Consider the following 13,588-nt stretch of genomic DNA (forward strand, 5'->3'; position numbering starts at 1 on the left):
GAGTGTTTATTTTCCATGTTTGTGGTCTATTCATGAATTGTGACTTTAAAGTCACAAACTATTTGTGCAAATACATACACTTCAGTCCCTCTCCGTAATTTAAGTCTGAAATTTTTTCCAATTCAACTATACAGCGGCACATGCAACGTTTTGCTCTAAAAAAGGCAGAAAAATGGGCTAAAAGATTAAGGTAAAAGAGCATTTTTTTTTTATTTTGTGCAAAATTCATGACCCATGTGCTCTATTTTGAAGAATTGGGTGCAAGAAAATATCAATGAATACTACAAAACAAAAGGGACTTCACGATATGCAAAATAAATGGTGTTTTATCACCAACGTACATAACGCCAAGGAAGAGGGGTCATTAGGAAAAAGTGTCCAGGAATATGCACTAAAATGTACCAAAAAAAGTGTCGCGGTTAGTGATGGCTGCATTTCAGCATTTTTTTCATGATTTTGTATCACGACAGTAAGTCAATCGCATCCCCTTCCAGGTGCTGGGGATATGTAACCCTCATTATTACACATCCTCATATTATATTCATGTTTTATGCCATCCCAGCGCTTCCCGGCTGCCAAGAGCTTGCAGGTTCTGTGTATTCGCCCAAGATCGGGGAGAGGAGTTCTCGGCAGGTTTTCCCTCTAATTGCTCCACACTTTCATTTCCGCGGCGAGAGAGGAGAATCTGTCTTGTAAGGAATAATAGTAACAACTAGTGTGGGATATATAAATTCAAACAACCACAAAGAGTAACTAAGGTTTAAAATATATTATATTTATTGATATTCTTTAAAATTAAAGATATAAAAACACTGGATAACCCACTGTTTACCATGCTTTCATTCATACAAACATTGGCTTAAGGTAATGTTGGCTCTTATCTATTATGCATGTGTATATCTTTTTGATGTGGATTGATCTGTTCACCTGTTAAATAGGATATTTCTCTATGCACATTAGGGCCCTATTCAGTATCATTTCCCTCCCAAATATATTGCCAAGCAGTAGCATGTATTTATACCTTTTGTAATGATTCATGGTTTAACACCCTACATCTGTGGTATGGGTTATCCACTGTTTTTATATCTTTAATTTTAAAGAATATCAATAAATATATTTTAAACCTTAGTTACTCTTTGTGGTGGTTTGGATTTATATATCCCACACTAGTTGTTACTATATTGATTGAGTTTGGTGGTGGAGGTTAATTTCCTCCGTTCGGATACTATCCGGAACCTGTTTAGATTGTAAGGAATAATCCAGATAAATTTGCTTCTTGCCGCTGATTAATTAAGCATGGCTGAACACTTGATTCTGCAGCAGAGCTCTCCGTCCTGGCTGTAAGGAACTGAGACAGAAAAGGACAAACCGAGAGGGTGAAAGACAAAACTTTTCCGCAGCGGGATTCCTGGGCTTTGTATGGCCGGGTGCTTCTAGTTCCGGTCCGCCCGCAATTATCGAGACTAGATGTCTTATGAATGGGCTCCTTTTATTAAGGAGGACACACAATTTACTACTGACCGCCATTGTATATGCATACAGTATTTGATACACTGCAAGTTTTCCCACCTACAAAGAATGGAGAAATCTAATTGTTATCGTAGGTACATTTCACCTGCGAGAGACAAAATCAAAAAATAAAATACCAGAAAAGTCACATTGTATGATTTTTTTCATAATTAATTTGCATTTTATTGCATGAAATAAGTATTTGATCACCGACCAACCATCAAGAATTCTGGCGCTCTAAGACCTGTTAGGTTTACTTTAAGAAGCCTTCCTACTCTGCACTCATTACCTGTCCACACACTCCAACCCCTCCACCATGGCCAAGACCAAAGAGCTGTCTAAGGACACCAGGGACAAAATTGTAGACCTGCACAAGGCTTGGATGGGCTACAGGACAATAGTCAAGCAGCTTGGTGAGAAAGCAACAAGTGTTGGCACAATTATTTGAAAATGGAACAAACACAAGATGACGGTCAATCTTCCTCGGTCTGGGACTCCATGCAAGATCTCGCCTCGTGGGGTAAAGATGATTCTGAGAAAGGTCAGGAATCAGCCCAGAACTACATCGGAGGACCTGGTCAATGACCTAAAGAGAGCTGGCACCACAGTCTCAAACATTACCGTTAGTAACAAACTACACTGTCATGGATTATAATCCTGCAGGGCACGCAAGGTCCCCCTGCTCACGCCAGCACATATCCAGGTCCGTTTGAAGTTCACCATTGACCATCTGAATGATCCAGAGGAGGCATGGGAGAAGGTCTTGTAGTCAAGATGAGACCAAAATAGAACTTTTTAGTATCAACTCTACTTGCAGTGTTTCGAAGAGTGAGTACAACCCCAAGAAAACCGTCCCAACCGTGAAGCATGGTGGGGGAAACATATTTTGGGGGTGCCTGCCTGCAAAGGGGACAGGACAACTGCACCATATTAAAAGGGAGGATGGATGGGGTCATGTATCACGAGATTTAGGCCAGCAACCTTCTTCCCTCAGTAAGAGCATTGAAGAGCTCAGTAAGAGGATCTTCCAGCATGACAATAACCCGAAACACACAGTCAGGGCAACTAAGTAGTGGCTCCATAAGAAGCACTGGAGTGGCCTAGCTAGTCTCCAGCCCTAAACCCAATAGAAAATCTTTGGAGGGAGCTGAAACTCAATATTGCCCAGCAACAGCCCCAAAACCTGAAAGATCTGGAGAAGATCCGTATGGAGGAAAGAGACAAAATCCCTTCTGCAATGTGTGCAAACTTGGTCAAGAACTACAGAAAATCACATTGCAAGATTCGTCTCTCACAGGTGAAGTGACCTATAATAAAAATTACAGACCTCTCCATTCTTTGTAGGTGGGAAAACTTGCAAAATCAGCAGCGTATCAAATACTTATTTTCCTCACTGTATTTGAGGCTGTCGAGTTCAGGTCAGGAGAAATGCAACCAATCCGGGCGTTAGTCTGCCCCTAAGACAGATGAAGCATTTGGTTTCCACGTCATCAGAACTACATTTGTAAAACACAGTACAGCTGAAAGGGATACAAGACCACGAAACTCAACACAGGCTGTCAGATAGGGACCCTCAGCATAAAACAAGATCACAAGACGGGAGACATCAGCCTTATACCCAACACCATTTATTACTACAATCCGCAGTACAGAATTTATCCATCTATGGACTGTGAAATAACAGGATTCTCGGGCATTAACCTCTCATTGCCTATAGTTTAATGGTGTTAAACGAGTCCAACTTTCTGTGCCAATTATTGGCCTATAGGGGTACTCCCAACTTGTATCACGTGCAGTCGTATGCACTAATCATCCACGAGAAATCTCCTTCCTTGTTATCACATCTTAAGCAAACAGAACAATAACTTTAACCAGAAACATGACATAAGTGCAGAGAACTGTACGGCAAGTTTTCTTCTAGGATGGGGGTCATTTAGTGCAGAGAACTGTACGGAAACATACTGTACAGAAACATGACATAAGTGCAGAGAACTGTACGGCAAGTTTTCTTCTAGGATGGGGGTCATTTAGTGGTTTTCTAACAGCATTACTGAACGTAGGAGTCCTCCGCTCAGAAATCCCAGCGACGTCCCCCCCCCCCCCCTACAAGAAACATTTGGAGAGTATGGATACAAGAAACCAATTCTATTCATACAATTTTGTTGCCAAACTAATCTGCGAAAACCTCTAGTGAGCGTGTCGTTCATCCAATTCTCAACCATCCACGACCTCCTAAATAAAAGACGGCATGGACAGGTCCAGAGAAAGTGGTGGTGAAGGTGTAGAGCTGCTCGATGGGATCACCGAGCTCATAGAAGGAGAGTGTCCCAGCCTGACTGTCCAGGTAAACTCCTAGTCTCAGGGCTGAGACCTTCTTAGACAGTATGATTTTCCTTTGGTCGTGTCTTGCAGAATACTCGTGCAGATATCGACACAAGCACCAGGATTTCTCGTCGTCTCCGATCCTAGACGTTGGCTTTTTCTTGCCTATACTGGGATAGGCCACTCCTATCCTCCAAATCCAGTTTCCACAAATCTCGACTTCCCAGTAATATTTTCCCGAGAAGCTCTGAGTGCTGAGCACCTGATAAACTCCAAGATTTTTGCTTCGTTTTTTCATGGAGGTCCAAGATGCCGTTTTCTGGTCTTTGGACACTGTGATGCTGCGCCCGGCTGTGCCCACATCCAGTAAGATGTCTATGGCCCTTGACCCTGCGTAGATGGGTTTGGTATTAGTCATAATATTACGCAATTCTCTCCGTAAAGTCTCTGAAATTAGGACCGGGTTAAAATGGCCCACGTGAAAGTTCTCTTGGAGGATTGGATATTCCCTGTCTGTTCCTTCATTTTCAATGTGACCTTGGCCATCGATCTCAGGCTTTGGTATTGGAAAATTGCCGATCTTCTTGACAAATGTGATCTGCTTGGACACTTTGTTCTTTCTTACTTCCAGCTGTTTGACAATGCTGTCGATGGAGATGGAAACTCTCTCATCCTGCCCCCAGATCTCTTTTAGGACGCGAATCTCCAGAGTAGAGAGATCTCTTTTAAGATTTGCAAACAAAACCTTCGTCTTGAGAGCGTAGCTATCTGATGTGCTCTGCACCTTTTGTCTGTGGAGCAGAAGGTCCTCAACGTGGTTTGCGATCATCTTTCTTTCTAAGGTCAGCTTCTCCAGCACTTCTTTCAGTTTCAGGCTCTCGCTGGGCCCGGTGTGTCGCTGGGTCTGATGATTTCCGTGCGCCGTGCAGTAAACACAAGTTGCATCTTCAGGATCGAAATAATCCAGGAATGTACTATGGACAATGCATTTTCTATTCCGGGCAAACGTTGTGGGGGCAACAAGCACGTGTTCAGGAGACTTGTTGTGGACGGCGATGTGATCGTTACACAGAGAGGCCTCACACAAGAGGCAGGACATGACAGCAGACACCGGCGCGGTGATACAATAGGTGCAGAAGATGCCGTCTTTGGATGGACCCGGTGAGGACTGAAGGCGCTTCACTATGTTACACAGAGTGATGTTCGGGTGAGGATTGGGTCTCAGCGTAAACCTTTTCCTACAATATGGACAGAAGTGCCAGTGTTGGCTCCCGGACGACACTTGGCTGTCCAGGGCTTGGCGAATACACGAGTTGCAGAAGTTGTGTCCACACCTCAGAGTCACCGGCTCCGTGTACACACAGAGGCAGATGGGGCAGTTCAGCTCGTCCTTCAGGTCAGAGAACGACGACATCTTTACACATGAAGAGTCTCTAAAAAAAGAAAAAAGGGAAAATGTAAAATCTATAGATATGAATGTAAGACACATGAGAAAACAAAGACAGTAAAAACTACTGCAAGCAATTCAATGCACCCAGATAGTGACAGAACAGAGGCCAAACTGCAGGTCTGAACAGACGGCAACCAGATCTAGGGGCAGCAGGGAAATCTCTCCAGGGTCTTCCCCAGCAATTGGTCCCATCCATGTCTATGGGAGAAGTGAGGTGATCTCTGCTCCATTCACATTTGTGTCGCCTCCCACCACAGACGTGGGCTGAGTCGAGGTCGCCTCCCCCATAGGGGTGAATGGAGCGGGGGCAGACATACAAGTAATGTGTGGACACCTGAAGCTTTACAGCGGCCCGGCCTGCACCATTCCCACCTGTAAAGCCCCGTACTATGCTTTGTGAGGCTTTATCTCACAGGAGAGCCGACACATCCTCTATATACTGCACCACCCAGGAGACACGACACATCCTCTATATACTGCACCGCACAGGAGACACATCCTCTATATACTGCACCGCACAGGAGAGCTCCTCTATATACTGCACCACACAGAGATGCTGACACATCATCTAATATATATAATCGTCTTATCAGGTCTGTCTGTCCTTCTGTCCAGGAAATCCCGCGTCACTGATTGGCCGTGGCCGGACCAATCAGCGACGCGGGATTTCAGAAAAAGATGGCGGCCATTAGCGGCTCATCTGCCGCACGGCGGTCAGCGGCAATGCAGCCGGAAGATGACCGGGGGTAGCCGGTCATCTCCCAGCTGCTCACAGCTTCAGTACCCCGACCGGCGGCGCCGCTGACCTCCATGCGGCTACCGTTGGGAGATAAGCGGCTAGGGCCACTGATCTCCCGACGGCAAGTGTGAAGGGAGAACCGGGGAGCGGCACCGCCGGTCGGTATACTTCTGCTGCAAACAGCCGGTCATCTCCCGGCAGAAGTAGCCGCACAGGAAGCGCCGCTCCCTGGTCCTCACTAAAACGGTTCGCTGATTGGTCGCGGCCAATCAGCGATTTAGGCACCAAATGTAAACACGGCTCTGCTGATTGCGCCCGGTCGGCTGCATACATATTCTAGAATACCCGATGCGTTAGAATCGGGCCACCATCTAGTTTAAAATAACACTCCAGGTTATTTTTTTATTTACCCACCATATTCTACTGCAACGAAGAGGACCGAAGCAACGACACAGCGGCAGAAGACGGCGACTGCTACGTATTTTATTTCACACAGGGAACTTACATTGCTGATACCACTCCGGTGGTGAAATATAGCAGAAATCACAGTCACCTTTGAAGCCCGACCACATGCCGGGATTACTCGTAGTGACAGGCACAGGGGCCATCAGCTGACACCCAGCGGCAACCCGCAATCACGTCACGGGCACACCGATGTGCAAGGTACCCAGCTCCCAGGAGCCTTCCCCTTTCCCTCTTCCCCCACCTTACCTACTAATTGGGACGCTCTCCCTACTCCAGTCCTCCACACTATATGAATAGCAGTACAGGGAAAAGGCCACACCACTCTTCTCTACTACATGAAACAGCCACAACAGGGACCCCAGCACTGTATCAAGACGTAGAGACATCACATCGCACCAGTAAGAAAGTCACCTATAGGCTGTGAAACAAGAGACATAAGAGGTAGTGATCCTGCCCTTTTAAAAAAAAAAAACCCTGCCTGATTTTCTATGCGCTTAACATGCATCTCTTACCATTACAGCACCATTTAAAGATTTCTATTTTCTCTCTTATGGCATATACCTTCATCTGAACCCACTTAAGGTAACCCTACAGCATACTCTATGTTACTTGATGATTCCACTGTATATAATGTACATATGTATAACTGTGATTTTATTCTGCCTCCCTTTGCTTCTATTTCTCTCTCCCCCCTCCCCCTCATTCCTTCTTTTCCCCTCTCACATCCATCAATATTGTATTATATGGACTTTTTGTTTAACCAATGTGATTTCTAATATTCCTACCCTTAACACGGTATTTCCTCTCTTTTAGTAGTGCGACTCAATGAATAAGGCCTGGATAAGGCCGAAACGACTTCTGTCGCCAATCACGTTTAATCGGTTTGATGTTATGCCATTGTGAATAAATGAACACTGCATTACAACTTATGAGTGTGCGATGATATAATTTATTATATGAAGTGCCCTGAGGCAGTTAGGGGAGGGGGCCCCTCATCCAATCCTGTGGGCCCCATTCCCCACTGTGTCACCTGTAACTTCCTGTGGGCCCCCCACTGTGTCACCTGTAACTTCCTGTGGGCCCCCACTGTGTCACCTGTAACTTCCTGTGGGCCCCCCACTGTGTCACCTGTAACTTCCTGTGGGCCCCCCACTGTGTCACCTGTAACTTCCTGTGGGCCCCCCTCCCCCCACTGTGTCATCTGTAACTTCCTGTGGACCCCCCACTGTCACCTGTAACTTCCTGTGGACCCCCTTCCCCCACTATGTCACCTGTAACTTCCTGTGGACCACCTTCCCCCACTATGTCACCTGTAACTTCCTGTGGACCCCCCTCTATGTCACCTGTAACTTCCTGTGGAGTCCCCTCCCCCACTGTCACCCTGTCACCTGTAACTTCCTGTGGGCCCCCCACTGTGTCACCTGTAACTTCCTGTGGGCCCCCCACTGTGTCACCTGTAACTTCCTGTGGGCCCCCCACTGTCACCTGTAACTTCCTGTGGGCCCCCCACTGTGTCACCTGTAACTTCCTGTGGGCCCCCCACTGTGTCACCTGTAAGTTCCTGTGGGCCCCCCCACTGTCACCTGTAACTTCCTGTGGATCCCCTTCCCCCACTGTCACCTGTAACTTCCTGTGGATCCCCTTCCCCCACTGTCACCTGTAACTTCCTGTGGATCCCCTTCCCCCACTGTCACCTGTAACTTCCTGTGGACCCCCCTCCCCCCACTATGTCACCTGTAACTTCCTGTGGAGTCTCCTCCCCCACTGTCACCTGTAGCTTCCTGTGGACCCCCACTGTGTAATGTGTAATTTCCTGTGGGTCTCCTCCCCCACTGTGTCACCTGTAACTTGCTGTGGGCCCCCCACTATGTCACCTGTAACTTGCTGTGGAGTCCCCTCCCCCACTGTCACCTGTAACTTGCTGTGGGCCCCCCACTGTGTCACCTGTAACTTGCTGTGGGCCCCCCACTGTGTCACCTGTAACTTGCTGTGGGCCCCCCACTGTGTCACCTGTAACTTGCTGTGGGCCCCCCACTGTGTCACCTGTAACTTGCTGTGGGCCCCCCACTGTGTCACCTGTAACTTGCTGTGGGCCCCCCACTGTGTCACCTGTAACTTGCTGTGGGCCCCCCACTGTGTCACCTGTAACTTGCTGTGGGCCCCCCTCCCCCCACTGTGTCACCTGTAACTTCCTGTGGGCCCCCCCACTGTCACCTGTAACTTCCTGTGGGCCCCCCCACTGTCACCTGTAACTTCCTGTGGACCCACCTCCCCCCACTATGTCACCTGTAACTTGCTGTGGGCCCCCCTGCCCCCACTGTGTCAATCTGACAGCGGCATGTAACACGCACCGACATGAGTGCGTATCATTCTCTTGCACATCGGTGTGCCCGTGACATGTTTGACGCGCCAGGGACGACACACAAGCACAATTAAAGGTGCAGTGCCATCGATCCTGTCGTGCCATTACTAGCAGACACAGCACACTGTGCGCGGCCATGTCTGAAGTGCTGGCAATCAAGCAGCGCCTGCGTCACTAAACAGGTGCCGAGGAAGCGGCCAGGGCCCCGACAGTGGGTGGGCCGTGGGCCCCGACAGTGAGTGGGCGCTGGGCCCCGACAGTGAGTGGGCGCTGGGCCCCTCTGATTTTCCAGGGCCCTGCAGCAGCCCCTCATATTACACATAATTTACCTCACGGAGAGCAAACCGTCTGCTGAGAGACTGCGCGTTATCTGCCCGGCACACTGACCCGAGAGACAGGGCGCTTCTGATCGGCTGGCTGCTCACAGAAAAGCGCGCCAACGACGTGGCGACACTCCTGATTGGCTACCTGTATCCAATGTCGAAATGACGTTTCTGATTGGTCTTTCTTCCCTCACACTTGCGCGCCAACAACTAATAATCAGCTGATTGGTTGAAGCGTCCTCCTCGGGGAGTCGCGCAACGCAAGTGCGGGTCTGGGAGTTGTAGTTCAAGAAGGCTTCGCCGTTACTTTGCTTATTGTTTTAAAAACTCCATCTCCCATGAATCTGCGCGGTTATTGCCACTGAGGGGCATAGCCTCAGACAGTTTCCATTTATATAAGTACAGCTGGAAGCCACCATGTAGAACTAGACTGAGCGCCCTCACATACAGGGGCAGCCACAGGTACCTGCACATAAGCTGAGCCCCCAAACACAGCTCCTCCACATACAGCACCAGACAGAGGTCCCCCATATGTACAGAGAACTCCTCATTGCTGCCGACCTCATGCTGCACCTGTGGTCACACATGGACAGGTTTGCTGCAGACTTTTCACTAAAGTGAGGGCTGCAGCACGTATGCCTACAGCACACTTATATGGCTTGGGTTATATATTATATATACGCCACATTTATAGGATCATACCTGGTTCAGTATTTTTCCTTCGTTAGTCTCTAGATCATGGTGAACATAAACATCTCTTATAGTTCACAATACGGGTTTTCCTCTCTCTCTCCAGTATGAAATGACACTGTCGTTTGCGTTTTGTAACTATCTTTTTGTGTATAACTTTCAATGAACAACATCCAGTTATCTATGATTTATCAATGTTTTTTCCTGTGCACTCTTACACGTATGTGGTCGTATTTTGACTTTATATAATTATTTTTCTGTATCATCTAGTGTCTGATGAAGACCCAGGGCTCAGGGCCAAAACCTTATTGACTATATAGATTGCCTAAAGATTAGTTACATTACTTGGAGCGCCAAGTATCTCTTATCTATTTCAGAGACTGATCAGAGCCGTCCACCACTGAAATATCAAATTGAACCTGGTCTTCACACATCACTCACCTAAATCTGTCGGGCTGCACCAGGGTGCAAGGTACGGTCACAAGGGGAAAAAAGTTTCATTGTCAGTTGTTTCATACTATGCATGTGTATCTGCCCAACCGTAACCTCAAGTATCCTCTGGAAACAGCGCTAGTCCTCAGTGATCAGAGTCATCTACATACTGATCACCCACGCCATGGGACTTTAATAACACTGAACAGAGGACTCTGATGACTGACCCCGAGTTCTCTGGAACCAGCATCAGTCACCAGTGATCAGAGTCTTCTGGACGCGGCCTCAGTCAGCAGAGTTCTCAAGGCATAAGAAATACTATTGCTATGGAAAATATAAATACGGAGTGACAAGAGAATGGAACAATAACATCAAGAAATATTATTATTGACATTCCCACACAATAACTTTATTCCTATGATGATTTGAGGGAACGATCAACTAAGAAAGCACCAAGAAAAGTGTGTAGAAAAATTATTTTCAGATACAGAATCAATAGAACAGTATAAAATTGATTAAATAATCAAAAGGAAAAGTAAATGAAGCCCAATGATCATTAGACTCCTCTGGACACGACGCCAGCCACCCAGTGATCAGAGTCCTCTGGATGCAGCATGTCCTCTGGACGCCGCCTCAGGCACCAGAGTCCTCTGGACGCCGCCTCAGGCACCAGAGTCCTCTGGACGCCGCCTCAGGCACCAGTGATCAGGCTCCTTTGACACAGTGTCCAGAAGAGCCTGATGACTGACACCTCGTTCAAAGGAGCTTTATCACTTGTGACTGTCAGTGTCCAGAGGAACCTGAACACTGATGACTGACACCACATCCAGGGGGGGCTGACATCATATTCAGTCACCAGTGATCAGGCTCCTCTGGACACAGCCTGAGTCTTCAGAGTCCCCTGCCAATTATTACCAACAAACTTTCTTTGAAGACGGTACAAGTTGGATTAGTATTGTTTCCATATGGTACTAGTTGTGCCACTAAGCCAAGGCTGAGAATACCAGGAACATTGCACCGAGCCATCAATGGCCAGTATTCCTATAGAATAACATCAGTTGTCAATAACCATCGTAATCAAATCCCAGTTAAAAGGTGAACAGAGTCTTCTCAAAAAGGCACCAGTTAATAATAAAATGAGAACATGACAGCAGTCATCAGCGGTCAGAGCCCTGGGAACACCGTTTCTGTTACAACAGAGTCATCAACAGTCAGAGTCCTCAGACAAAGGCACCAGCTAGAGTCATCAGAGCACTACGCCAGGGATCACCCAGTGACACTATCCACACACCCAGTGATGCCATCCAGAGACGTCATACCATCCAGAGACCCAGTGACGCCATCCAGAGACGTCATACCATCCAGACTCCCAGTGACGCCATCCAGACACCCAGTGACGCCATCCAGACGCCCAGTGACGCCATCCAGAGACGTCATACTATCCATACACCCAGTGACGTCATACCATCCAGACGCCCAGTGACGCCATCCAGAGACCCAGTGACGACATACCATCCAGACACCCAGTGACGCCATCCAGAGACCCAGTGACGTCATACCATCCATACACCCAGTGACGCCATCCATAGACGTCATACCATCCACACACCGAGTGATGCCATACCATCCATACACCCAGTGATGTCATACCATCCACACACCAAGCGACGTCATACCATCCACACCCAGTGACGCCATCCAGAGACCCAATGACGTCATACCATCCACACACCCAGTGACGTCATCCAGAGACCCAGTGACGTCATACCATCCACACACCCAGTGACTCCATCCAGAGACCCAGTGACGTCATACCATCCACACACCCAGTGACTCCATCCAGAGACCCAGTGACGTCATACCACCCACACCCCCACTGACTCCATCCAGAGACCCAGTGACGTCATACCATCCACACCCAGTGACTCCATCCAGAGACCCAGTGACGTCATACCATCCACACACCGTGACTCCATCCAGAGACCCAGTGACGTCATACCATCCACACACCCAGTGACGTCATATCATCCACACACCCAGTGACGCCATACCATCCACAAACCCAGTGACGCCATCCCATCCACACACCCAGTGACGCCATCCAGAGACCCAGTGACGTCATAACATCCACACACCCAGTGACTCCATCCAGAGACTCAGTGACGTCATACCATCCACACACCCAGTGATGCCATCCAGAGACCCAGTGACGTCATGCCATCCACACACCCAGTGACGCCATCCACACACCCAGTGACATCATAACATCCACACACCCAGCGACTCCATCCAGAGACCCAGTGACGTCATACCATCCAGACACCCAGTGACGTCATACCATCCAGACGCCCAGTGACGCCATCCAGAGACCCAGTGACGTCATACCATCCAGACGCCCAGTGACGCCATACCATCCAGACGCCCAGTGACGCCATCCAGAGACCCAGTGACGTCATACCATCCATACACCCCGTGACGCCATCCATAGACGTCCTAACATCCACACACCCAGTGACGTCATACCATCCATACACCCAGTGACGCCAGAGACCCAGTGACGTCATCCCATGCACACACCCAGTGACGCCATACCATCCAGACACGCAGTGACGCCATCCTGAGACCCAGTGACGCCATACCATCCAGACACGCAGTGACGCCATCCAAACACGCAGTGACGCCATACCATCCAGACCCGCAGTGACGCCATCCAGACACGCAGTGACGCCATACCATCCAGACACGCAGTGACACTATCCAGAGACCCAGTGACGCCATCCAGACACCCAGTGACGCCATACCATCCAGACACACAGTGACGCCATCCAGAGACCAAGTGACGCCATACCATCTAGACACGCAGTGACGCCATACCATCCAGACACGCAGTGACGCCATCCATAGACCCAGTGACGCCATCCAGACACCCAGTGACGCCATACCATCCATACACCCTGTGACGCCATCCAGAGACCCAGTGACGCCATACCATCCATACTCCCAGTGACGCCATCCAGAGACCCAGTGACGCCATCCAGACACCCAGTGACGCCATACCATCCAGACACGCAGTGACGCCATACCATCCAGACAACCAGTGATGCCATACCATCCAGACACGCAGTGACGCCATCCATAGACCCAGTGACGCCATCCAGACACCCAGTGACGCCATCCAGAGACCCAGTGACGCCATACCATCCATACACCCAGTGACGCCATCCAGAGAGCCAGTGACGCCATCCAGACACCCAGTGACGCCATACCATCCAGACACGCAGTGACGCCATATCATC

The 13,588-nt window shown here is 48.7% G+C and overlaps 1 protein-coding gene across 2 annotated transcripts; it reads right to left on the reverse strand.

Moving 5' to 3' along the window:
• Positions 1-1,698: 1,698 nt before the first annotated feature.
• On the reverse strand, positions 1,699-9,320 carry LOC141165462 (E3 ubiquitin/ISG15 ligase TRIM25-like). Of its 2 annotated transcripts, XM_073651062.1 has the most exons (3): positions 9,177-9,318; positions 6,732-6,903; positions 1,699-5,264 (listed from the first exon to the last, which is right to left on the reverse strand). In XM_073651062.1, exons 2-3 carry the CDS (start codon positions 6,869-6,871, stop codon positions 3,713-3,715), a joined length of 1,692 nt encoding a protein of 563 aa, XP_073507163.1. In that variant the 5' UTR covers positions 6,872-6,903; positions 9,177-9,318; the 3' UTR covers positions 1,699-3,712. The 2 variants fall into 2 exon arrangements, with proteins under 2 accessions (XP_073507163.1, XP_073507172.1); XM_073651071.1 differs by lacking the exon at positions 6,732-6,903 and having other exon boundaries at positions 1,700-5,264; positions 9,177-9,320.
• Between the last annotated feature and the right edge of the window lie 4,268 nt (positions 9,321-13,588).

The sequence above is a fragment of the Phyllobates terribilis genome, unplaced genomic scaffold (genome assembly GCF_046119375.1).
Source record: "Phyllobates terribilis strain yellow unplaced genomic scaffold, ASM4611937v1 Scaffold_1__5_contigs__length_1240528914, whole genome shotgun sequence".
NCBI classification, from domain to species: domain Eukaryota; kingdom Metazoa; phylum Chordata; class Amphibia; order Anura; family Dendrobatidae; genus Phyllobates; species Phyllobates terribilis.

What these genes read in the sequence shown, in the direction of transcription:
- LOC141165462 (XM_073651062.1), bottom strand. Translation starts at nt 6,871, where the DNA reads ATGTCTCTACGTCTTGATACAGTGCTGGGGTCCCTGTTGTGGCTGTTT. An exon ending in GAGAGCGTCCCAATTAGTAG is followed by an intron (nt 5,265 to 6,731) that starts GTAAGGTGGGGG and finishes TTCTTTTTTTAG; the next exon opens with AGACTCTTCATGTGTAAAGA.